Source organism: Eriocheir sinensis, chromosome 26 (genome assembly GCF_024679095.1).
Source record: "Eriocheir sinensis breed Jianghai 21 chromosome 26, ASM2467909v1, whole genome shotgun sequence".
NCBI classification, from domain to species: Eukaryota; Metazoa; Arthropoda; class Malacostraca; order Decapoda; family Varunidae; genus Eriocheir; species Eriocheir sinensis.
The window spans coordinates 9,997,500-10,024,888 of record NC_066534.1 but is presented as its reverse complement, the minus strand read 5'-3'; the positions used below and the strand labels follow the sequence as shown (position 1 = coordinate 10,024,888).

The following is a 27,389-nucleotide window of genomic DNA, read 5'->3' as shown; positions in this document are numbered from 1 at the left end:
TCTCGGCAAATTATGATAGCACAGCTGGCTTCCTTTTCAGTGTTGTGACCAGGATTTTCATTGGAGGGTTTTGGTTTGAATGTTTTGGAGTAGTGTTGTGACAATTTTGTAATAGCAATTTGCATAGGTTTGGATATTACTCATGGAATAGAAATATACTTATAATTGTTACAAAATTTGTGATCTCTTTTATGGGAATACTCAAAGGAAAAAAAGGAAAAATCTACCACTTCCTATATTTTTATTCATCTGCTGATCTTCAGTTTATGTTCCTTTCTTCTCCAGTGCCATCAGTTAATATATCCTTTACAATTTCTGTATTTCAGTAAATTTTAACTGTAAGAGTTTTTTCTTGAACATTTTCTTAAAGATTATTTGTGTTGGGATGGGCCACTAAATTTAAGGTCACCAAACGCCAAATATATTAAAACAATTTATTTAATATATATATAAACTTTTACAGTGGACAAGATGACTCACATGGTGGGTTCCTATGCCCCTAAGGAAGAGGTTCAGTCCTACACCACCCCAATGGAGGATGCACCTTCAGGTCTCATTGCCCGTGGCCATTACACTGTGAAGTCTCTCTTCACAGATGATGACAACAATGAACACCTCAAGTGGGAGTGGTCCTTCAACATCAAAAAGGACTGGAATTGAGAAAATGAGTGGCTTGTTATGATGGGCTTGTAAGAGCAGAGCTAAGTTTGATGGGCTTGTAAGAGAAGAGCTAAGTTTACTTCCTCAGAAGTGGTGCATAGTCAGGGAACCAATAAACTTTTTCATAAAATTATGTTTTCTTAAATACTAATTGCAGGTATGTCAGTGGTAGAGAGAACGGGTTCACATTTGTACTACCAGCTCATATTTTTGACAGGGTGCTTCTTGGTAGCCTACATTTTAATGTGAGCTGCTGAAGTGTTTTACCTCATGGTAATGCATTTAAAAGTTTTTCATGTGAAAAGTGCTCATTAATTCAGACAATAGAGTCTTAACTTGATTTGCTCTTGGTCAAGATACTTATTTCTCTTGGATGCTAATGTCAATCAGCAGTTCAGTATGAACTCATTGATTACTGTGTAATGTTGTAGTGAATAATTTGACTGCATGCTGTTTATTGTATGTTAGTAATATTTGACTCTTTCCTTCCCATCTCTATCTTCCAATACATGTTAAGTCTGCCCATAGGAAACTGAACCACCTTTGCCTGAAATGCACAAAGTGACCCTATCTTTTCCCTGGTACTGCTATAAGAACACTTTATATTGTAATGCTCAAATTAATTTGATGCAGTTAATATACATTTGTACACAGACTTATACACTATACCCCAACCCCCAACACACACACACACACACACACACACATATATATATATATATATATATATATATATATATATATATATATATATATATATATATATATATATATATATATATATATATATACCCTTCACACATATGCACATACATAACGTAGTCTCAACTGGAAATTTTGTCATTTCTTGCTAAATCACCTTCCATGAGGTTAGGCATTTTGCATTCTCCAGCAATTTTTCACCAACCCTTCCCCACACAGATGCTAACCATAAACAAGGGTTTAAATTTGTCCACCCTGTATGGAGCATGCATATCATACATGGGAGGAAGGAGTCTACGCACACAGTCCTTTTGGACAGAGTAGAAGCAAAGGTATTTTGCTTCATCACCTTCCTCTAAATGAGTCTTCTACCTCTTCAATTTTGCCTTACCTCTCTTCTTTTTTCTACCACAATTTTTCATGCTAACCTCTTCAGAACTTGCTGACTGCATGCCTCCATTGTTTCTGCAGCTTGATACACACAACTTTCTACTCTAGCCCACCCCTAAGCTGTCCAACTCCCTCTTGCAAGTTGACCAGGATCTTATTCTTTCATCTTGGTTACTGGTAAACTCTGGAACTGCTCTCCTCCATCTGTATTTCCTTTTTCCTATGACTCAAACATTTTCAAGAATAGAATATCAAGATACCTCACTAACCATTTTGGAATACCTGATTAGGATCTATTCTTTTCTCTTATTAGGAGCAGTGATCCTGCATCCTTTTTTTCCTGTTTACTTTTTCACCCTTGACTGCCTCCACTGCTGGGGGATTTAATATATATATATATATATATATATATATATATATATATATATATATATATATATATATATATATATATATATATATATATATATAAAAAACACCACAAACATACCTACATATATACACAGTATATCCCCTGCCACACACACACATAAATTGGTACACATTTACTGTAACTGGCATTTGATGTTGACTACAGTGAACTGTGGCATTGTTACTGGGTAGATGCTGCCATGATCTAGGGAAAGTGCTTGTTGTAGAGGGAACTGACTTTTAAACTTAATCATATAGTTTACAAAATGGCATAAGTTTGACAATTTTATTATCTTTCTTTCCTAGGAAAGAGGAAAGTTTATTCACTGGGAATATTCAGCTACTTGTTTTCAAAGTTTGCTTTTATAGCTGTAGTCATGGTTTCAGTCTACGGACCACCTACTGTTCCAAAACAAAGTAAGTGTTGTCAGAAACACCTGACAGGCGAGCCAAAACTTTACATTTCTGAGTTACTGAAGAACCTGGTTGAACATTTTCATAGTGTATGCCTTTAATACCCTTATCTTCACAGCTCAGAACAACAAGTTTTGTAAAGATTTTTGTTTAATGTACTGTAGCTCTAAGGCTACCACAGTTAAGATGGGACTCTGAAAAGATCTAGAAACTTTATAACTTGATTTGAAGCTTTGGAAAAGTGCTTCATGAATCACAGGTTAGGAGGTTTCTGTTCTCGAAGATTAAATTACTCCTAATTATTTTGTTGCAGGTTTTGTAAATATTCAAAATAGTATTTACTATCCTCTGATATAAATTTCAGCAGAATAGTCTTGACAACACCTTACATGATAAATTTTCTGGAATAAATCTTAGCTTTTCATTAATACTATAATAATTATAGTGTGCCGATCTCACTATCACAGATCAAGCTGGCTTCAGGGAAGATTAATTTTGTGGTGGGGTGGTCCAAAACTTATAAAAACAAATTATTGCCACCACTATATACTTTATGGGAAATTGCAGTTATGATGAATATAAATAATGTCAGCTAAACACAGATTCCGAGTAAACTTCCGTTATCTTACTGAGAAAAATTTAGTGAAATTTCCATATATGGTTTGCTGTTAAGCATATTACTGTGCCTTCATACCTAATCATAGCAACCTGATTTCAGAGTGAAACCACCTACTCATCAAACAAGTTATATTGATTTTTCATTGATTTATTTATTCATTATTATTACTTTTTTTTTAGAAGAAAATAGAAAAGTGCTGTTAAAGAAACTTGCAGTAATATTACTGTGAATTTCAGGGTGGAAAAATATTCGGTAGACAAAAAGTGTATTTGGTACCCTTGAATGTGTTTGACTGCAGAAATGGTATAAACTAAGTAACTAATGCAGATCCTATCACTTACACTTAATGCAGGTATTGCAGACTGCCTGGGTTTTAATCATTATTAAATGTTATATCTGATTCAGGTTTTGTATGTTATAAATTATTAAACATAACAGTAAACAAGTTATAGGATTTGAGTTTTTCAGTGTTGTAGCTTCATTTGTTTTATGAATTTCATGAAAAACAATATTCATTAATGCAATAATTTCCAGTGTATATTTAGTATAGCTGCACAGTATACAACTTCATATGAAAAACTGTTTGATAGTTTTTGTTATACCAATTGAAAACTTAAGAATTATTAAAAGTCTAGGAAGTGTTGTTTTCAAAATTATCTGCTGTCAGAAATTTAGCTTTGTCAGTCAGTCTAATACCATGGCACAACTGTAACTTATTCTATTAGAAGTAATTTTATTTTACTTGAATGAACTATTCTGGTTTTGCAGTACACCCAGTTTCATATTATAAAAGTGATATAATCACAAAATCATAATATTAAGAGTTTTGTTACAATAAACTTAACATTACCCTTTATAAGTGATTCAGTAAAAAGTATTTGAGACTAACTATTCCCCCCCTTTAAGTTTTGCTGCAGGTGAGCACATCAATTGTACAACGTGCCTTAATTCTGAAACCTGCCTGGTGTTTGCTGCTTATGTTTCTTGTATTGCTTTATATATCACATTTTGTTGATTTAAGTGTGGAAGATTATTTTCTTCCAGGTTAGAATAAAAATATAGCATGGTTTGAGCAAATTACTCCTGAAGTTGTTAAGCACTGGTAAAAATGTTAAATTAGCATGAATTTATTCATGGTTAAAAATTGTACCTTCTAAATTAATCCTTTAGCATGTTAACCAAATTCTATGTGAAGATACTTTTTTGAGTAAAGAAATTATGGGTTCCTTTGAAACAAGAATTCAGATAAAATTATAATTTTTCCTGATTTCTTACGAGGAAAATGTCAACCAGCGGATATGGGGAATTAACAAATCTTGTTTCATGTGGCCCTCAATTGGCAAACTTGGTTTCATGTATCTTTCTTTAGTAATGTTTTGATATTTTGTGCCATTGGTTTCCACACATGTATGTGATTAAGAAAGCCTTTAGCAAAAAATATCTCAATAGGATTAATAATGTTTCATTTGATGGCAATGCCAAAGACACTTAGTCAGGTTGTAGTTGGTAAATGACAAAGATTATTGTATTTTCAGCTTGAACTTCTTTTCAGAGTAAAATTCATGAACTTTATTACTATTATAAATTATGAAGATTAGGGGTGTGTTACAGGCCAGGTCTTCATATTATACTGAATATTTCTATTGTAATACAATCAAGTAAGATTTCAGTATTGACAGTGCCATAAACTTTAACAAGTTTATAAATTGAGTGTCAAATTTGTAGTTCCCTACACTTGTAGTGAACTCAGTTCAACCAAAATAGGATACAAATTTCCATTAATTATTGAATGTACGTATTTTTTTTAAGATTTACATGTTTCATATAATTATGCACTTTCTTGTTAGCTTTTCAACTTTTATAAAACTCTGAGTGCTCAAAATAAACTTTTGTAAACTTTGTGAGTGGATGTCTTGGACAGGAAAGAATGCAGCAGTTTTTCATACTTTCTTTATGTAATTCCCATAAGTTCTTAAGCAATAAGATAAAATTATGTGAGCATGTGTCTCTAAGTCTCACTCGTTAAAAGTTAGTTATTGTGATACATTAGATTTCCCATGTGACCCCACAGCCCTGACCAAAATGACAACCTTTTATAACCTCATGTGTACTTGTCTCACTCCTTTTATAACTGGAAGGACTATATATACATGGTGTTAAGTAGAAATAACCTGATTAAGAGTTGTGTTTTATATGAACTGTTAGTGGTGATTAGATTAACTGTTAAGAGCAATTAAGCATGACTGCCCCCTAAAGATCTACAGTGTGTAGAATCAACCAGTTAGAGTGAATCTTGATAGAGTATGAAAGTTTTCAGTAAACTATTTTCATCAACACAAAAAAATACTATTTTCTGGAGGACAGTATGGTGGTTCTAGAACATAGGAGTCTCCAGATACTTAAGTCACAGGCATTAGCTGGTATTATCATGGCATTTGTCAGAGAAACATGAAAGTGATCGTTAAATATGCTTGTAAAAGTCTAGGGGCAATAAACATTTATAATTTTTATATAACTTTTTGATGAACATCCTGCCATAAAGCTTCTTATCAAGCACTTGCTAAGTAAAGAAGTCGGGCAACAGAGACACCCTGCTTGCTGATCAGCAGCATCCTTACTTGGCCAAGAGCTAGGAATTCAGCTTAACCCGTAAACTGCTTTACGCCTCTCAGGCGGCTTCTTCGTGAACATGCTGTACACCTTTTGGAAGCACGATTTTTACATTGTTTTTATAAAATTGCTGAGCCTTGTACACCCTCAAATCTTTTTTACCTAGTTAGCATAGCATCTCATGTTTCATTTTTCATCTTAGTCATGTCACTAGTTTGTTGTCTGTCAAGAGTGATAAAGACATTTGTATGGGAAGCCTATTGAGTCACTGAATTCATGATCCTACTAAACACAATGACATCAAAGTTCAGGCATAAAAAGAAGCAGAAGATGAGAAAAAATAATTTGTTAGGAATTCAGAATGGAGGCATTCTGTACGTTGGTAACACTGCCTCTCGCACACAATAATGAGTCACACGCGCCGCTCAGCCCAGCTATCCGCAGTCGCTCACTGTCAGTTATGGGAGACTGTGCATAAGGCAAGCACTGCATCCCTTTCTAATGACATGAATGATGAATCCCCCCTCCCCACCAGAAAGAAAGTAGCTAGTTATTTTTTATCACTCGATCTATTTCATATGGATGAAAATTATATTGGCTTATCAAGAAAGCATTTTCCTTTATATGGATTAATGTTGTAGGCTAAGCATGAAAAAGGAAAGCATTTTTTTCTATATGGATCAATTATGTAGGCTAAGCATGAGAGAAGAAAGTATATTTCTTTCATATGGATTAATTACGAAGGCTAAGCATGAAAGAAGAAAGTATATTTCTTTGATATGGATCAATTTCGTAGGCTAAGCATGAAAGAGGAAAGCATTTTCTTTTAAATGGATCAGTTATGTGGGATAAGCATGAAAAGCTATGCTATTTTATTTCCAATGAATTAGAATAAAGTAACCTAATAAAGAAAAATAGTCTCACAGTGAAGTCCTGTGGCAGTTCAGAATACCTTGTGCAAGCTCATTATATATAAAGGTAAAGTTGGGGGCATACGCTGTGGCAGCGCGAGGCCTCGGTGCTCATCTCTGTAACATTGGCCCTTGACCCTGTGGTGGGAGGGTGCCCATAACCCTGGGACACAGGGCCAGTGTGACATCCGGGTTACCACAGTTTACCTTCCCCAGGTTTCCCCAGGTACCCATTTATATATGTTTCTTTATGTGCACCATTTAATTCTGCATGTTTTCATATATAATACATGACGATTATGTTGAGTTTATGGCTGAAAACTTGTTATATTCAATAGTGACATTTGAAATTTGGCGCACGCAGCGATCCCGGATACGACGCGGGGTGCTGTTTTGGCCCGGCCGCAGTGAGTTTCTTTATGTGCACCATTTAATTCTGCATATTTTCATATATAATACATCGATGATTATTTTGAGTTTATGGCTGAAAACTTCTTACAGTAATCCCTTGTCTATCGCGGGGGTTAGGTTCCAGAACCCCCCGCGATAGGCGAAAATCCGCGAAGTAGCGACCTTATATTTATTTTATTATTTATATATAATTTAATTCTTTATAAACCCTCCCCTTACTCATAAACCTTTCCCACACTCTTATAAACACTTCCTATACAGGAGGTCCTCGGGTTACGACTTGTCTCGACCTATGACGTTTCATCGTTACGACGCGGTTCCAATAAATGATTCTATAATTCTTGTCTCGACTTCCGACATTTGCTTCGTAAATACGAACTTCGCGCAGGAACTAGTTTGTTGAGCGGGGCGGAAGAATACTCAGAGAAAGGACAATATGAGCGTAGCTCACTTCCTTTATAACACAACTAGGTAAATACAGAAGGGGAAAGGGAGGAGAGGGACAGAGTGAGTGATAAAAAAATAGACAGAGGATGTAAGAAGGGAGAACAAGAAAAAAGAGTGGATGAAACAGGGAGAGATAGAGAGGATGAAAACAAAGAGAAAGGAGAAGGGTGTGGGGAGAGAGGGTCAGTAGGGAGAGTCAGGTCAGGGCTTCCCTCAGGACATGACCTGACTTACTTCTGCCCCTCCCTCCCTGTAGGCTTCACATTTCCCTTTGTGTGTGTGTGTGTGTGTGTGTGTGTGTGAGAGAGAGAGAGAGAGTGCGTGCGTGCGTATTTACCTAGTTGTGACACAGCTCTTTTCCCATATGTTACAACTAGGTAAATGCAAACGTACAGACGCGTGCACTCACTCACTCACACACACAGTGAGTGCGTGTGTGCGTGCGTATTTACCTAGTTGTATATACCTGGTTGTGACATAGCTCTTTTCCCATATGTTACAACTAGGCAAATGCGAACGTACAGATGCACACACTCACTCACTCACTCACTCACACACACACACACACACACAAGGTCATGTCCTGACAGAAGCCCTGACCTGACTCTCCCTACTGACCCTCCCTCCCCACACCCTTCTTTCTTCTTCTTCGTCTGTGTGTGTGTGTGTGTGTGTGTGTGTGTGTGTGTGTGTGTGTGTGTTCATATAATCTAATGGGGAAAGAGAAAGGGAGGAAGAGTGACAGAGTGTGAGATAAGGCAAAATATAAGAGGGTGTGAGAAAGGAGGAAACAAGGGAAACGAGTGAAGGAAATGGGGCGGGAAAAGAAGAGAGAGAGGGAGGGAGGGTCAGGTAAAGGTGAGGAAAAAGGGAGAAAGAAAAGATGTGTGGGAGGGAAAGACATTAAAAGAGAAAAACTGGGAGGGAGGGGAAAGGAAAAGAAGAAAGAAATGAGAAGGAAGGAGAAAAATACGGGGACTGAGAGGGAGAAACAGAACTCCGTCGTAAGTTGAGGACCTCCTGTACTCTTAAACACTTTCTACACTTTTAAACCAACGTAATTTTAACGAGGTATAAAATTCAAATTTTTTTGTTTTAATTTTTTAGGCTAGAAAATGCTTATTTTACCGCAAAAATATTTGAAATAATAAATATATAAAAATACCTATAAGCCACAAAATCCCGTGATATAGCGAAAAATTTGCGATATAGCGAGACCGCGATAAGTGGACCGCGATATGGCGAGGGATTACTGTGTATTCAATAGCGACATTCGAAATTTGGCACGTGTGGTGATCCCGGATACAGCGTGAGGCGCTGTTTTGGCCTGGCCGTAGTGAAAGGGTTAATGATTTCTTAGTTCAGAAAGATCACGGCATCATTGTGTACATGTCTCCTGCAATTTACAATTGGGTTATGTCTCTGAGGATGTGATTATATATTGATATATTATAAATTGACTCCTATATATAATAGGTTCAAAGAATGCATACTTCGGTTTATGAGTTTAATTCGTTCTGGAATTTGGCTCACACACCAAAACACTCGTAAACCAGAACAAATTTTCACATTGAAATTAATGTAAATCCCATCAATGGATCCCATATATATATATATATATATATATATATATATATATATATATATATATATATATATATATATATATATATATATATATATATATATATCATTTTACATGTTATTTTTTACAGAATAAAAGTAATTTTAGTAACAAATAGCAATGATAAATAATATGTAACACAAATCAATGTGTTGAAGTTGTTATGGAGACTCACACAGCCGCTAAAAACACTCGAGGTGTAGACTTCGCCACGGGATTTAGCAGCCGCAGTTTCCCTATTCTCGAGGCACCGGAACTACGTTCGACCACCAACGTGAAGCTAACCCAACATATCATCCGAGATGGAGGGTGAACGGGTGTCAGTCATGTCCAGGAGGGCATACAAGCTGCCGAGGCTCGCCCCCCCATTCCTGTTGTGACCATAGTATCCTCCGATTCTGTTTTCTTCTTAGCAGCACCATCCCTTTTAACCATCTTTCTGGGGGACATTTTCAAAGCAAAAAAACTCACACTGAAGTGCTGAAAACACGACACGAGCGCACGGATACTATTTCTACGAGTTTACATCATGGACTGAGACTAGAGCCGTCATCTGGTGGTCAAGAATTACACTAGACCGAGCAAGAATTAACCCCAAGTCTTGCGAAATTCTTGCATTTCTTGTTCTGGCATGTCTGATTTTAAAGAATTACCCTCAATTCTTGGCAAGAATCAGGGGTCCTGCACAAGCCGCGGCGGGGTTGGGTACGGCCACTGTCTTGCTGGCCGCACCTCCACAGGCCTATGGCGATGACCATTTCCTGAGCTTTCTATAGGTAACCCTGCCAGTTGGGGGTGGATATAGAGTTCACAAGGTTACTGTTGTGTTACTGTTGCACCAAAGACCATTTTAAAGCATCAGTGTAGGATAAGTAAGAACTTCCCATTATGAAAACATCATCATCATCATCGTTAGAAGCAAGAAAGTGAAACTGCCATTTATCAATAATTTGTAGAGAAAAAGGAAGTTTTAAGAAACTCAGTCGCATGCAATGACGCTAAGTAGCTACTGAAATACTCCTAATGAACTGTAGATCCCGTAACTGTGACTAAATTAACGCACATTATCCTTGATGAGTGACAAAATAAGAAATGGCGTTAGTTCATCCAATCATATGGACAAGATAGAGTGCTCTGGCGGATTACGGGAGGGAGGTGAAAAACTGTCTCAAGAATGGGGGGGGGTCATTCAAGAAGGCCATACATCACCAGATGACGCCTTAGGGTTGCAAACTTGCCACCCTTTCTTTGAAATACGGAACGCCATTTGTTCCATATTTGCCTGTCTGAATGGTTAAGCAGATAAAATTCAGTATTTTAAAGCTGTAGTGAGTGCATTTTTTGGTGAACCACAAAACCAGTCCATAAAATTATGTTAGTCAAGGCTCGTCCTGAAATACGCGTATAATACGCGTCGTAACGTCTCTCCCCCCTTCCTCTTGCTTTCACCAACAGCAGGCAGCGGCTGTCAGTCATGGTAGGCCAGATAAATTTTTTGGTTGCCATCCGTTCCTTAAAATATGGATTCGTTCTGTATTGCAGAATGGGATGTTGTGTTCCTTATGTTTTTAGATCAAGGTGGCAACCCTAACTGAGATTCTGTTCCCATTGCTTTCTGCGTTGAGCACTCTCATCTTGCAGCGAACAAAGGGAACCCACGCTCATGTCTTCAACTTGTACAAAAAGACACGCCAGTCCTCGTCGAAAGACCGATTTGGTCGGCTAGGCTGACTTAAGCTGATAGAGTCGGTCTATCGGCATCCTCCTCTTCCCTTCATGAGCCATCACCTGGCAAGGGTTTGTGGTCCCTCCTCAAAGGAACGTACGTGCTTGACCCTGACGGCCTCCATATAACCTGTGTTCCCACCTGGGGGGTGGCGATAAAAAATAAAAAATAAAAAGGAACAGGATGCTCGTATACCATGTCACCGTGGGGAGGCGGTGGCTGAGTGGATAGCGTGACGGCGCAAGTTCGCACCCCGCTCGGTGCCACAAGCTGGGATTTTTCAGTCACTGCCGAGTGGCCTAAGACTACCCACATGCTGTCCAGAAGACCACCAATCAACCCGGACTCTTAGATTCTAGGATCAAAGATTAGCTGTGGGGGGCAGCATGAGCCAATGCAAGATGGTGCCACTATAAACACTTGCCTGCACAACAATGGGTTGGGCCATCCCATCAGGTCCCTTCAAACAAGCCTACCGGTGCCATTGGCAAAAACTTAAATAAATAAATAAATAAATAAATAAATAAATAAATAAAATAAAATAAAAAAGCAGTTTTGTGGAAATTTTTTTGCTCATAAATCAAAACACTCGTAAACTAAGGCACTCGTAAACCGGGGTTTGACTGTACTAGGGTCTACCTAAACTCACATAAACACAATGATTTGCAATGACAAAATAATTGAAAATGACATGACAAAATGACTTACAATGGCTTAAAATTACTTAACCCGTGGGCTTCGGCTATGGAAGAGCCGAGAAGTGGCTGAGAAACGGCAATATTACACTGCATTTTGAGACTAAGAGCATGGAATGTAAACCACAGCACTCCTCTCATAACCATAAAGCCATTAAAAATATTTACTTATACTCAAACTCCATTCTTTTTGGGTGGTGTTTGTTACAAAATAAACAGTCTCGTGACACGTGGCATCTAGTCGAGTCGCCTGTTGTCTACTTTAGAGAATGTGACAAGTGATTACTGTATGGGTAGCTAATTCAGTCTGCCATAACCTTACAGCACCACCTAAGACAAATAAGCCCACCTCAACATCAATCACCCACCACAATGACCCAGGGAATGCATGGTGGGTTGCTCTATGCTGCCACTGCCTACAATTAGCTCAAATTAGGCGTTTTGAGCTGAGCCCCATACGGGGTCCGCCGTTTTAGCGGACTGACTCACAGGAGCCCAAAAATGGGTCCACCGACGCTGCCAGGTTAAAAATGCCTAAAAATTTATCCGGAATTTTCCACCAAAATTATCTCCCGACAATTTTCTGCCTTAAATTTATCAAGTTTGGTCACATGGAGGACTGTTGCATTCTGTCAAATATCAGCAGAAAAGCAAAACAAACAATGGATCCAGATGTTGCAGCTGATGCTTTGTGGTGTTTGTTGAAGAAAAAGAATGAAATGAAAAGAAAGCCCCTGTGAACTCGTGAATGGTTGGCTTGTAGACAAAGGGAGGGTGTGTTACAGGTTGCTACCATTAAATGCTTTGAGAACTTAGCAATGAGGACCCAGACGTGATGAAGCAGTGGCTACGCTTGGACAAGACTCGGGTCCAAGACCTACTCAACCTGGTTACTCCAAGCTTATCTAGCTTTGTGGAACTCATTGTAGTACTGTCAGATACAAAAATCGTGTAACCTCCAATTTGGGTCTACTGCCAGATGTCAGTTTGATAGCAAGAAAATTAGTCGGCTTCAAACACAGCGAACTATCGACCAATAGCTGTCACGACCTGGTCATGGCCTAACTGAAGTGGAGGACTGACATTTGATGATTCTCTCTCTCCCCTCCTTCATGTAAATATAAAAGATAATAAATACAGATCTCTTTACACAAGAAACACATGTATACTTGTATGAAAAAACATTAAATAAAATGGTTGCATATTTAGTCAACAATGCTGGACAGCGCAAGGCTGAGTTTACACCACAAAGCTGAAATAAATATTATGCAGTCTCAATTTATCAGTTCTTATTTCTGATTATTTTGAAGTTTACTGTAGTGTAAACTCAGCCTTGCGCTGTCTGGACAGCATTGCTGAATGAATATGCAACCATTTTTTTTTCTTCAGACATATCCACATGTTTTTCTTAGGTAAAGAGATCTGTAGTTGTCATCTTTTAGATTTATATGAAGGAAGTGTATATAAGAAGCATACTAACAGCACATAGAATTTCCTAATTCCTATTGTGACACTGTGAGCTCCAAGGTGGAGGAAAATATGCAGATATAAATCGCAATGAAACTGTATTCATGTGAAACAAGCTTACATGCCAATAATTTTTATATTTTCTGGAGATTATTTGAGGAAAGTAAAAACTACAAAAAAATTGCAACCTGACATGACTTAATGACACTGTACTGATTAAATAATTGTTGGAAATATTGAGTAAACATATTTGTATTACCAACCTCTTGAAAATTTTGGTAATGAAAAGGACAGGCTTTATTATGATTCCCCTTTCCCCCTTTTTTTGAGTGGCTAGGAATGTATCCTCCTTAAACCCATGTTACAAAGCTATTGTTATGTGATTGGTCACTTTATGATCATTTTCTTAGGATTGCAACTCAACTGGATGGTGAGAGATACCTGTATTGGGATTTTCAGACCAATGGAACTCAAATCAATGGAATTAACTATAGAGCCTATACCTTGAATTTTTTGTGTAGATTCAATTATTTGTACTTACCTTAACCTAACTTCTTCGGAATTTGTATTAATCCACTCTCTCTGTGAGGCTGGTAACTTAACAAGCTGGCATATGATACAAGCAATTTCTTCCAGTAGCAAAGAACATCCTTCATCCTCAGGTGGTCTCTAATGAAATTTTTTCCTCTCTCAGCAATCTGAGAAACAATTGGATCATTTTCTTGGGCAAACTCCAGAAGTTCTCTGAAATCATAAATATATTATATGGATGATCTAGTGTGGCCAGCAACAATATATAGTCAAAATCATAAAACATATGGCACAAATGTGTCTCGTCCATTCACAAGCTGGATCCTTGGCTCGTAGATGAGTAAGTAAGGATGCTGCTGATTGGCAGTTGGCGGGCAGGGTATTTGATATATCCTGATATATCCTCAATTTATGTAAATTATATAAATATCAATATTGGGGACAACAGCTACATGACCTTGTTTGCTGATGATGCTAAAATTCAGAGAAGAATCACAGAGACTCTTGTGGAAAATTGGAAGAAAACTTAAACAAGCTCTATGAATGGAGTGTCAAGTGGCAGATGGAGTTCAATGTGGATAAGTGTCATGTAATGAAGTTTGGGAAAAGTAACAAGAGACCTGATTGGGAAAATAAGTTGGGAAATTCAGATTTGCAAATACAGGTTGAGAATCTTTATTTGAATCAACATAAAATGAAAACTGAAATAGGGGATTATTCACGAGAGGGTAGCCTACTAATTTTGAGATGCTGACTGCTTATTTCTGGACAAAATATGAGCTGTTTATTATGGATAGTATTATTCACCGGAAATCACTAAATGATTGACTTTTCAATTGCCTGTTGTGCATCCGCTGCTGTATCTGCAAAATAGCTTACTGTTTCTCTATTTTAGTTACTGCTCACAAATATCACAAGTGGACAAACTAGAACAAAACCAGACAAATTAATGTTTTTCCTGCTGTGTATTCCCCCAGTGTGCATTCATATTGAACAGCAGAGCAACTTATTTCTGCGAGGAGGTATTTCTCGCAACACCGACCTGCGTATAGTGGACCGCCGCTGCCATGTCCTGTCCTGCGCTGCGTTACATATTTCTGCCGTCCCACACTGGGTGCCGAATAAATTTAAACTAACCAAACCTAACTTTACATACGCGATTTGTTCCGTATTTGGCTGTCTGAATGATTAAGCAGATAAAATTAAGTATTTTAAAACTGTAGTGAGCGCATTATTCGGCGAACCACAACACCAGTCAATAAAATTATGTTTGTCAAGGGTCGTCCTGAAATATGGGTAAAATACACGTCTTAACGTCCTTCTCCCCTTCCTCCTGCCTTCACCAGCAGCAGGCAGTGATTGTCAGTCATGGCAGGCTAGAGAAATTTTAGGGTTGTCACCTGTTCCTTATAATATGGATTCGTTTTGTATTGGAGAATGGGATGTTGTGTCCTTTATTTTTCTGAGCTCAAGGTGGCAGCCCTAACTGAGACTCTATCTCCATTGTTTTCTGCTTTGAGCACTCTCGTTTTGTGGCGAACAAAGGGAACCCACGCTCACGTCTTCGATTTGTACAAAGGGACACGCCAGTCCTTGTCGAAAGACCAACTTGCTTGGCTAGGCTGACATTAGCTGATAGTCACCTGGCAAGGGTCTGTGGTTCCTCCTCGGAGGAATGTAAGCGCATGACCCTGACAGCCACCATACAGCTCGTATCCACACCCATGAGTCGGTGACACACACACACACACACACCATGAACCACTTCCTCACTTTCATATCCATTTGGAGAGTAATGGATATGAAAGTGAGGAAGTGGTTCATGGTGACAAGAGGAAGGAGAGAAAAAATCTAACAGAAAAGAGGAAGGATGGAAAGTGTCATATACGAATATCAATGGAATAGTGTCATTGTGGATAGAGTTTAACGGCTATTTGAGAGACAAGGAACCTGATATTGTGGGGCTGACGGAAACTAGGTTGTGTGACCCAATTGAGGTGGTGGGGATTGGAGAAGGTACATACAATATATGGAGGAGAGACAGAAAGAGAAAACAGGGAGGAGGTGTGATGTTGATGGTAAGGAAAGGCATTAGGGTGGAGGAGGTGATTGAGGGTGAAGGCTTGGCAGAGGTACTGAAAGTGAAAATTGTGGGTGCTGAAGGAAGGAGGCAGTATGTAGTAGGGTATGTGCCACCAAGAACCAATGCATGGAAGGTCCGAGAATATGAACAAACAATACAAGACACGGTGAGTTGCCTGGATGGAATGTTGAGAGAGTGTGAGAGAATAATTATAATGGGTAATTTTAATTGCAAGGAGGAAGAATGGGAGGATTGGCAGACACAGGGAACAAAAGAGTCGTGGGGAGGAAGACTCCTGCAACTGGCAATGGAACATGTACTGACTCAATGGATTAAGGAACATACCAGATTCGGGAAAGAAGGCGAGGCATCAAGACTAGACCTGGTATTTAGCAAGGAGCCGGAAGTAATAGAAAATCTTAAAGTAGATTGTCCAACAGCAAAAAGCGACCATGCGGTTGTGGAATTTCAAGTAAAAGAAAAGAGAACAATTGACCAGAAAGAGGATCACAAAATTGGGAGAAGTAACTACTGTAAGGCAGACTTTGTTAGCATGAAAACTTTTTTTGAAAATGCAAATTGGAGTGGGCTGTACAAAGCCAAGAGTACACAGGATAAGTTTGGAAAGTTTCGTTCAGTCGGCGCAACATCTGTGGTCATATGCTGGAGAGAGACAGAAGGGGAAGGAATTATAGGAGAAGGGAACAGACCCCAGGAGACGGGACACAACCTCGATTAATACCTGGTATCCATTCACTGCTGGGTGGACAGTAGGGTATCGGAAAAGCCGCCCAAATTTTTCCACTCCGCCCAGGAATCGAACCCGGGCTCTCTCGGTTGTGAGCCGAGTGTGCTAACCACTGCACCACGAAGCCCCCTGTATACAGGATAAGTGGGAAGAGTTTTTAAAAAACTATACAAGGAAGCCAAAAATAGATATGTCCCTAAGGTAACCAAAAAGGATGTTGGTAAAAAGGAGTGGTTTAACAGAAGATGCGAGGCAGGTAGAAAGAGAAAGGAGGAAGCTTGGAAGGGATGGAGGAGACGAAGAAGAATCACCTCGTGGAACGATTACAAACAAGCAAGGAATGAATACACAAAGATTAGAAGAGAAGAAAAACAGAAATATGAAAAAGATATAATCGACAAGTGCAAAGACCAACCCAAACTATTTTATAGACATGTGAACAGCAAATTAAAGAATAGAGAAACAATCGATAAAATGAAAATGGATGAAACTACATATGAGGACCCAGCAGAAATGGCAGAAGTGATGAACAACAGCTTCCATAGAGTTTTCACAAAAGAAGACGAATTTGTACAACCACCGGGCCAGGAAAGAGGAAGGGTTATGCAGGAGATACAGTTAATGCTGCAGGAGGTCAAGGAAAGCTTGAACAAGCTGGATGTAAGAAAGGCGACGGAGCCGGATGGAGTATCATGGTGGATCTTCAAAGAATGTAGTGAGCAATTTGCAGAGAAACTGCACTCCATAATGAGTGCCTCCCTGAGTGAAGGAAAGGTACCACAAGATTGGAAGAGAGCAAACATAGTACCGATTTTTAAGGGAGGAAAGAGAGAGGACCCATTAAATTACAGACCGGTATCACTCACTAGTGTGGTTGCGAAGATATGCGAGAGCCTGGTTAAAAACAGGTGGTCGGATTTCTTAGAAAGTGAGAAAATTATCTCTGATTGCCAATTTGGATTCAGGAGAGGGAGATCTTGTGTCACCAACTTGTTGTGTTATTACTCAAGGGTGACAAATTTAATACAAGACAGAGAAGGTTGGGGGGATGGAGTGTACCTGGATTTGAAAAAGGCATTCGACAAAGTACTGCACAGAAGACTAATTTGGAAAATTAAAAATAGAGGTGGAGTGGGTGATGGACTGATTAAATGGCTGGAGGACTTCCTAACTAACAGGGAAATGAGGACGATAATCAGGGACAAGGTTTCCAATTGGCGCCCTGTGATGAGTGGGGTCCCACAAGGTTCCATGTTGGCGCCAATAATGTTTGCTGTTTATATAAATGATATGGTGGACGGAGTGACCAGCTATGTGAGTTTGTTTACAGATGATGCAAAGCTATTGAGACCAGTGAATGATGTGAAGGACTGTGAGGCATTGCAGAGGGACCTGGATAAAATATGGGAGTGGAGTGGTACATGGCAGCTGGAGTTCAACCTTGGGAAATGTAAAAAAATAGTTTGGTAGGAATGGTAGAAGATGTAAATATGATTATAAGATGGGAGGCGAGATAATATGCAGAGGAGTGGAAGAAAAAGATTTGGGAGTGAGTGTCTCAGAGAACATGTCACTGGACAAACATATCAACAGGATAACGGGACAAACTATGAATTTGCTGAGGAACATAAGGATGTCATTTGTGTATTTGGACGAGAATTTGAACGGAATCGTCTACATCTGAGCTTTTGACTCGAATCGCATAAAAAACTTTAAAAAATTTGCCAAAAATAAAGTATCTTTCAGAATGGCATCAATTTTTTTTGCTTCAAAGATCCAAGCTAGACCTATAGAATAAACTAATTTTCAACTCTCTCGTGCCGTTGGATTTGAAGTGATAATTGCCTGTGGTTTAGTTGCCTCTCAGCAGGCAGCCTGTGAGTGCGACTGTCATCCCTTTAAATTGTTTTTTTCTCAGAGTTGGTAAACTCTGCTATTTATTTGCATTTCTTGATATTTCTTTCTTTCATAAGGCAGAATAATCTCTTCCAAAACCAATGATATATAATAATGCCCGGAAAAAAGAATACTCGCAGGTGAAATCGATAACATGATAAAATTTTTCGCCGCACGGTCAGGCCATTCCACGAGGCCACCTAGGGAGCCCCAGATGGATGTCGCAGTGGAAAGAGAAACATATTAAACTTTTGGTGCGTGAAAGGGTTAAAAAGATTGAAAGAGTACAAAGGGCTGCTACGCGATCAAACCAGTTATAATAAAAGTAATCACCTACGCTGTGTAGGATAATAGGAAAGAATCTTATCTATCTTGTATAACAGATGAGCTAAGTAAAGAAATATGAATATTTTCTGAAACTACTTGATTGTGTTGGCTGATGAAGACATCAGCCAATCAACAGTATTCTTACATACTCGGCTAAGGATCCAGCCACTGTTGGGAGGAGATCCAACTTATGTGAATGAACTATAATGCGTTTCAATATAATTAACTACAATGACTTAGGACTTTTTTTATTTTATTTTACTAACCTTATTTCATTTTTGGAGGCACCAATTCTGATGGGTATATAGTGAACCCAAGGTTTCAACTTGAGGTAAAAAAATTCAGTCCACTTGTCATCGGAATGAAACACCAGGGAACCACAGAGAAACAAGTGTTTGAACCTGAAGCTGGCTGCCACTCCCCGGTAGTTGAAGAGGTACTTGTACTGGCAATGGTCTTCTAATGGTACCTCACTTGCAGGTGGGGCATACAAAGTATCCTGTTTATAAAGAAATGAAAAACAAATTGTTTTCTTGGATAATGCAAATAAATCAACATATTTTCACAAAACACAACCTCTACCTCACCAATAAGTATACAGTTAAGTCACATTTGGCAGCTAATTAGTGACAGAGAAAACTTGCCAAATTCAAATTCGCCAAATGTGAATCATCAAAACAATAGGAAAAACATTAACCCTTTCCATCTGTGACGCAGACGTCAGCGTCACAGTATGGAAAGGGTCAAGAGGAAATGGAAGAGGATTAATCCTCTTCTAAACCTCTCAATCCTCCTCTAAATTCCTCTTCCATTTCCGCTTAAGAGGTTTAGAAGAGGACTAACGGTGATGCCGTCAGACGCCCGTCGGACGCCAACATCGGCATCGCCGGAGTGAAGGGGTTAATTGGTACCAGAACCCTCAGTCAACATACTTTTAGTTTTTTGGGGAGGTGTCTTAGAACCTGATATCTCTGCAAGGATTATAAACCCCTTCAACACGAGGACGCGTACACTGCGTCCTTACGTGCGCCATACCATATCCAAGGATGCGCATACTGCGTCCTGGCTCGCTTTAGCCCAGTGGTTCCCGACGTTTTTGCTCTTGCGACCCCTTACCCAAAAGCTTGAACCCCACGCGACCCCCTATTATCAGCAGTCTGATTTACATTTTGTTTTCTATGAAGGAGAGGGAAAGAAACTCCTAACAAAATATTTCTTCAAGAATCCTGTAGTTATCTATTAGCAAACAATCACAACATTGGTCCAACCTTAATTCACAAAAAGAACACAATTATTCCTATACAACAATATCAACATAGGTTTCAACAGCTATCCAGGCCAGCCAGTGGGATGCCTGATGTTGCATTTGAGCAGCAAGCCTTAAAATTTGTGGCTGAGCGTTTGTTATGTCATCTCCAACATCCAATCTATTCCTACTTTTCGTTTTTATATTGACAAGAGTTGAAAATCCTGCCTCACACAAGTAGGTAGAAGCAAATGGAATAAGGACACGTAAGGCTATCATGCTGACTTTGGAGTACACGTATTTTAGGACGAACCTTTGACAAATTTTACGGGCTGGTTTTGTGATTAACCGAAAAATGCGCTCACTACAATTTTAAGATACTGAATTTTATCTGCTTGACCATTCAGTTAACAAAATACACACACACACACACACACACACACACACACACACACACGGCATGCGCTACAGCACTACGAGTATAAGCCCGTTTAGACTGTGGCGATTCTGGGCCACGACAACCCAGCGACTTCTGCATTTGACAAGTCGGCTCCCACGCTCCAAGAATTTTTTGGCGTCTTGGTGTCGGCTAGCATGATTGCCGACTGTCTAGGACACTCGGCCAACTAGTTGGCAGAATGTCTGCGACATGCTGCCAACTAGTCTCAAGACGAGTCTCAACGGTCAATTTTTGAAATGGCGCCATGTCTACGACAACCACGAATCTGTCGACTGATTGGCCGACAGTCGCAGACGGTCTTGACAACAGTCTTCCAGATTGTCTGTCAACTGGTTGGCCGACTAGCTGGCCGACAGTTGCCAAGGAGTTGGCCGACGGTCTTCGTGACTGTTTTGGCGGCAGCCTTGCCGTTCCTTAAAATACGGAATCGCTTTGTGTTCGAGAATGAAATATATTGTTCCGTTTTGAACCAATACGGAACGGTATTTGTTCCGCACGGTATTTTGTTAACTGAATGGTCAGACAGATAAAATTCAGTATCTTAAAATTGTAGTGAGCCCATTTTTCGGTTAATCACAAAACCAGCCCGTAAAATTTGTCAAAGGTTCGTCCCAACATACATGTAAAATACCCAACGTAACGTCCCTCCCCCTCCCTCTTGCCTCCACCAGAAGCGTGATGCAGCTGTCACTCATTGCATGGTCGAGAAATTTTATGGTTGCCACCCGTTCCTTTAAATATGGATCCATTCCGTATTGGAGAGTGAGATGTTGCATTCCACATTTTTCTGACCTCAGGGTGGCAACCCTAGTTATGTTATTCAACACAAGAGAGATCGAGGCAAAAGGAGTGCGTGCGTACTGTGCAGCTCCCAAGTTTGTGCCAGCGAAACGTAACCATGCCCAGAAGTTGTTATTGTCCTTGTGAGCTGCAAGATAAAAATATAAATTTCTTGATAGCAGCAGTGTTAGCCTATATTTCTGAGCCAACAGTCGTCACGAATGTCCTTCATTAAGCGAAGACCGTCGTCATGACAGTCCCTCATCATTCTTAAGAAGTCAGCACAGACGATTGTGCCGACAGGAAACTGTAAAAATTTGAAAAATGGCCCCGACAGTCGTCACGACTGTCTCAAGACAGATGACAGTCTTGACGACTGCCCCCGACCTCCCTCAGACCTCAACCAGAAGTGACGGTTGGTCCAGACTCTTGCCGACTCTTGTCGTGAAAGTTTAGCATGGAATACTTTTATGCGCTAATCCTCATGACTGCAGACTCCCGTCACAAAGTCGGCGCAGTGTTCGGCAACAGTCTCAAGATCTCCTTCAAGCCATGCCCGACCCTTTCACATCAACACCCAAGACCTTGTGTACCCTAGAGTCGGCACAGTGTGAACGGGGCTTAACTGAACACATGCTTAAGCACAGCTAACAGACACTCAAGCATATGTGCATGCCTATACAGTTACATACTTGCTAGTACAGACACAAACATACACTTGAAGACACACATACACATTCATACAGGCACATACACTCACAGGCACGCATACAGACACCCCCAATGTCATCTAATCACATTGAATCGCTGTAACACATGTTTTTTTTTGCACTGAAACAAAAACAAAACAAAAATATGTAAGAGCATAAAAAATGTAATTGATGAGTTGAAATTAATATCATCCCAAGCTACTTTTAGCAAGGCTACGCGACCCCCCTGCCAAGGCTCCACGACCCCCCAGGGGGTCGCGACCCACCGGTTGGGAACCCCTGCTTTAGCCAGTATACGAGTTATTTCATCTCTGTATATGTATGCTTACATCTCATAATTATCAATTAACTTGTTTCTTTACATGCACCATTTAATTCTGCATATTTTCATATATAATACATGATGATTATGTTATGTTTATGGCTGAAAACTTGTTATATTCAATACCGACATTTGACATTTGGTGCGCGCGGCGATCCCGGATACGGCGCGGGGTGCTGTTTTGGCCCGGCCGTAGTGAGGGTGTTAACCTGATCACTGGCCTTTACTATGGGACTGAGAGTGCTGGTAAGTGTGTGGGAGGGATTTCTGGCTTCTTCCTTGTTTATTCAGGAGTGAGGCATGGGTGCGTCCTTTTTCCATCACTTTTCCAACACTTGCGTGGATTGGGTATTAGGCAAAGTTGCTGATCAAAGTCATTGCAGAGCATCTGTTGGCAACATCAAGGTCACTGACCTTGTGTTTGCTGATGATGATGCACTTCTCATGGAATCTCTGAGAGTTCTGGTGTTGGCTCTCAAAGTGCTGCTCGGGGTGAGAGCACTGTAATTCTTCAATCATCAGTGGAACACTTTGAATAAAGAGAAGGGCACAAAGCAACATATGGTATCATATTCATTATTGTAAGTAAGGTGGCCGAATGTAATACTGCACACACATTAAGTTCCAGGAAAATGTGGAGTTCTTTTTTTTTTAATATATCTTGCCAAATAATAGGTGTCTTACTTATACGCCGGTGCGCCTTATATGGCAGGAAATACAGTATATCTCCGATGTCCTGCTCCCAAATGGGAACCTCCCTCCAGGGGCAGAAGTGTCTCTATCTCTCCCTGTTTTGGCACTCCCTCTCAGCACACTCAACCCTGCTACTTCCAACCCTCTCACTCCAATACTCACTCACCCTATCGATTCACTTCACAGGTGGTCTTCCCTTGACATCCCCTCCCTCAAGCCTTCCCTCATACTCTTTTCACAAATTCATTCTCCTTCATTCTCATCACATGTCCAAACCATCTCAGCGTACCACACTCTACCTATTTGACCACTCCACAATCCACTCCCTTCACAGTCACACCCATACCAAACTTCTCATACATGCTTTCATTACTTTCTCCATCCCATCCTGAAACACCACATGCACCTCTTATATAACTCATTTCCACTGCACGTATTCTCGATTGCTGTGCTGCACTCCATGTCCATGTCTCTGACGCATATGACAGAGTTGGCAGGATAATACTTTTCCTTATTCCTCTTTACCTCCATGCTCACACTTCTTCCTCTCATAACTCTTCCCAAGGCACTTACTACCTGTCTGCCTTTCACTGCTCATTCCCACACCTCACCTTCCATACTTACATGCTTATTTAAAACTGTCCCTGAATATTTAAAGTCAGTCACCTCCTCCATTCTCTCTTCCCACAGCCTTATCCTACATTTTGTTGTGCTCTCTGTTCTAGCTCTGTCTGGCTTTGCAAAATCAATGGTCTGCTCTATTGTCCACTGAAATATCAAAACCTTAACTGGCATGTGCTCAGGAGTATGTAGTGACAGTTTCAAATTGGTTCAACTTGCTCAGCACCCTTGAGGACCCTGAAGAACTGTGGGACACCTTCAAACCTGAGACTCTTTGAGCTGCCAAGGACTGCACTGGAGAATGACTGAGATGAGATCTAGGAGTGGATTTGCCTTGACAGAGGCTGGAGAATATTGAGGAGATTTGCGCTGCCAGACTTGCTGGGAATCAGGATCAATATAGGGCTTTGTTGCATAGGACTAGAGCTCCCCTGAGGAGAGACAGGGAGAGGTAAGGCAGGGGTCTTGCTGAGGAAGTCGAGGGCCATTTAGATGTGAATGACCTTCAATCTGCTTACCAAGCCCTGAAGAAGCTCCGCTCTAACTCTCCCTTTCAGTTAAGCACTATCCAAACAGTAAATGCCTGCCTCATGTCAGACAGATGGGCAGAGGGTTTGTTGGGCTGAGTACTTCGAGTTGATGTCCACAGCAGACCCTCCAAGTGGGCAGCTTCCAGTTGCTGGGTTGCAGGTGGTCAATGCCGATCCACCCACCAACGGAAACCCATCCTCTCTTGACGAGGTCAGAGAGGCTGTGGCAAAGTTGAGGGGTGGAAAGGCAACTGGTATCTGTAACATCAGCGTGGAGCTGCTCAAAGCTGGAGGTGAGGCAATAATCTGCGGGTTGCATGTAGTCTTGACTGCTGTATGACAATCTGGTACCATTCCTCCTGACTAGAACGTCCATATCTGGATAGGGAAAGGGGGCCATCAGAACTGCAACAACTACCGTGGTATTACGCAGCTTGGTGTGCCAGGCAAGGTGCTTGCTCATCTATTGCTGACGTAAATTCGCAGCCAGCTGCTGAAGATACAGAGACCTGAACAGTATGGGTTCATGCCTGGTAAGTCAACAACTGACCGGTTTCGACAGGGGATGCTTGCAGCCTATGTCGATCTCAAGAAGGCGTCGACTCAGTACATCATGAGGCTCTGGGATCTCCTGCACCTCAGTGGGATTCCTGCAAAAGGCTATTGGTTTGCTGACTGGCCTGTAGTCTGTGACTGAGAATGCTGTGAAGTGTGGGGGGGGGACTTGCTCAGCTTCTTTCCTGTGAATGCGGGAGAGATGCAGGTTGTGTCCTTGTCCCATCACTTTTCAACACTTGTATGGACTGGATACTAGGCAGAGTTGTGGGCCAGTCATTTAGAGCATCCATTGGTGACACCAGGGTCTCTGACCTTGCTTTTGCCAATGATGCAGTAATCCTGGTGTAGTTGCTGGAGATTTTGGTAATGGCTCTCAAGGAACTGCACGAGGAGGCGAAGCCCTTGGGACTTGAGGTCTCTTGGGCCAAGACCAAGGTACAGGTGTCTGGAGGCTTGCAAGATAAAACAGTACAGTCTGTACAAACATGTGGCAAGGACATTGAGATCTTGGAAAATTTCATATACCTTGGTAGCGTAGTTCAGAACAATGGTGAGTCTTGCCAGGAAGTCTTATGGCGGACTGGCTTGGCCAACGGAGTTATGGACTTGCTCAGCATGAGTATATGGCGTTGCTGATACCTGTGTAGAAGGACAAAGATCTGGATTTTCAAGTCCCTTGTGCTCCCTGTCTTACTTTATGGCTGTGAGACATGGACACTAAATAGGGACTTGTAGAGGCGGATTGATGCCTTTGGTAATAAACATCTATGGATATCACTGGAATGACTTTGTGTTGAACCGACAACTACTCCATGAGACTGATTTAGCGTATATTACCTGCACAGTTTGCCCATGCCACCTCTGGCCATACGGGCACGTGGCATGTTACTCCGAAGCTGACCCTGCTCATCGACAATCCTGAGTGGAGGAGGCCAAGGGGACGCCCACAGAGTTTGTGGCTCGAGCAAGTTGACAGATCTTGCAAGGAAGTGCTCATAATGGGAAGGGGGCCTGCATGGACTCGTCCAAAGGGACCCCTGGACTTGGCATCGTAGGGTGGGCGAGGCAACACCCCCCCCAGCATTGATTACTCTGTCCAGGATTCACTTTCAGTTTTCTCCTCTTACACACCCTCTCAAACTCATCCACTATCCTCTACAGCATCTCCCCATTCTCTGCCAACAATACTGTATCATCTGCAAACAGGCCTGCCACCAATGACTCCTCTGTACCTCTCACTTTCAGCCTTGAACCTAGCTTCCTCTCTTTGGCTTTCATTTCTCTCATACTACCATCCATGTACACATTAAAATGACATGGTGACATCACACACCCCTGTCCCACACCCACACCAACACCACTCATTCAGCTCACCATTGACGTGCAGGGGCACTCGCATCCTATAGAAGGATCTGATCCCCTCAAGCAAACATCCTCCCACACCATATATGCTTAAAACATCCCATAAATCCTTCCTGTCGGCCCTGTCATAAGCATTCTCTAGGTCCATGAAAGCAACAAACAACTTCATATCCTTCTCTAGGTACTTTACAACTAGTATTTTCAGTGCAAATATTTGGTCTACACAACCCCTCCCTTTCCTAAAACCCCCTTGTTCATCACCTACACTTTTCTGAGTTATTTTCTTTATCCTCTCATTTAAAACCCTTCCATACACTTTTCCTGCCACACTGAGTAGACTTATTCCCCTGTAACTATTACAATTACCTTTGCTTCCTTTCCCTTTGTATAGCAGCACAACAGTAGCCCTTCTCTGGTCCTCTGGCACCTCACCCTGTTCCCATGCTAGGTTCTAACCATAACATCCATTCCACAACTACACTTCCTCCATACTTCAGCATTTCTAATGTTATGCCATCAATTTCAGGGGCCTTTCTTACTCTTAACTTCATTGCCTCCTCTATCTCACCTCCCTTGTGGATCTGGCCGCCCTACATTGATCTTTATTCCTACACTAGTCACTTCTGCTCTCCCTCCCACACTCTCATTCATTACAGTTTCAAAGTGCTGCTTCCATACCTCCTTTATCTCCTCTTTCCCTTTTACAAGTACCCCATCTCTCCTTTCAAATCAAAATCACCAGTAATATAAGTTTTGTCCTCATAAAAAGTAGAAATGAGGAAAAAATAAGCACTTAAGCCCTCACAAAATAATGAGGAGAGCAGACTGCTGTTGTTGTCACTGTCAGTGACAACAACAATAACTTTCTGAGGCAGCATCAAAGTTTGTCAGCCCCATTGTTTTGAGAGGGCTCGTGCGGTTATTTTTTCCTCATTTACACTAATTGTGAGGATGAAACTTTTATATGGGAAGCTGTGATTTATGTGGTATTGATTTGCATTATTTGTTTCACAGAACTCATTAGTTTTTGGAAGGAGGTGGGGAGAGGGGGAAGCAATAAATAGTGATTTGCAAGAAAAACAAACATCAGATTAATCTGAAACACATCAAAAACTATCAGAAAAAGATAGTATTGTCATTGGACCCATGCTGCAAATGTACTCAATATCTTTCTCACACAATACTTGCATTTAGGTTCTTTTTCTTCCGCTCTGAGATTTATCTTTGTCCTCATCCCCCAATTGCTCCCTCCAGCACTTGTAGAGGCCTTTAATGCCATTTCACACTCAGAAGACAGCGCTGGGCTACACTGGCATGAGTGAGAGGGGGTGAACAAGTTATCACATGCTTAAGACTCACTCATAACTGTTTCATCAGCTGGCTTGACGTCATCAACATGGCGGTCGAGCCACTGAAAGCTGGGGGAGTAAATGTA

General features: G+C 40.7%; 2 protein-coding genes across 5 annotated transcripts in view; one reads left to right on the top strand and one right to left on the bottom strand.

Moving 5' to 3' along the window:
- The window catches only part of LOC127003744 (rho GDP-dissociation inhibitor 1-like), a 29,874-nt gene extending 24,163 nt beyond the window's left edge, over positions 1–5,711 (top strand). For both annotated transcript variants that reach the window (XM_050870729.1, XM_050870728.1), the window contains exon 5: positions 464–5,711. In XM_050870729.1, the coding sequence (XP_050726686.1) occupies positions 464–660 (197 nt within the window). In that variant the 3' untranslated portion in view covers positions 661–5,711. The remainder of the gene's footprint in view (positions 1–463) is intronic.
- LOC127003743 (O-glucosyltransferase rumi homolog) overlaps positions 1–27,389 on the bottom strand; it is a 61,535-nt gene that overhangs the window by 8,244 nt on the left and 25,902 nt on the right. The window contains exons 7-9 of one of the 3 annotated variants that reach the window (XM_050870725.1): positions 18,939–19,171; positions 13,629–13,831; positions 421–650 (exon numbers count right to left, since the gene is read on the bottom strand). In XM_050870725.1, coding sequence (XP_050726682.1) covers positions 13,630–13,831; positions 18,939–19,171 — 435 coding nt within the window. In that variant the 3' untranslated portion in view covers positions 421–650; position 13,629. Of the gene's footprint in view, positions 1–420; positions 651–13,628; positions 13,832–18,938; positions 19,172–27,142; positions 27,264–27,389 lie in introns of those variants that run through there. The other 2 variants (XM_050870726.1, XM_050870727.1) reach the window with 2 other exon arrangements.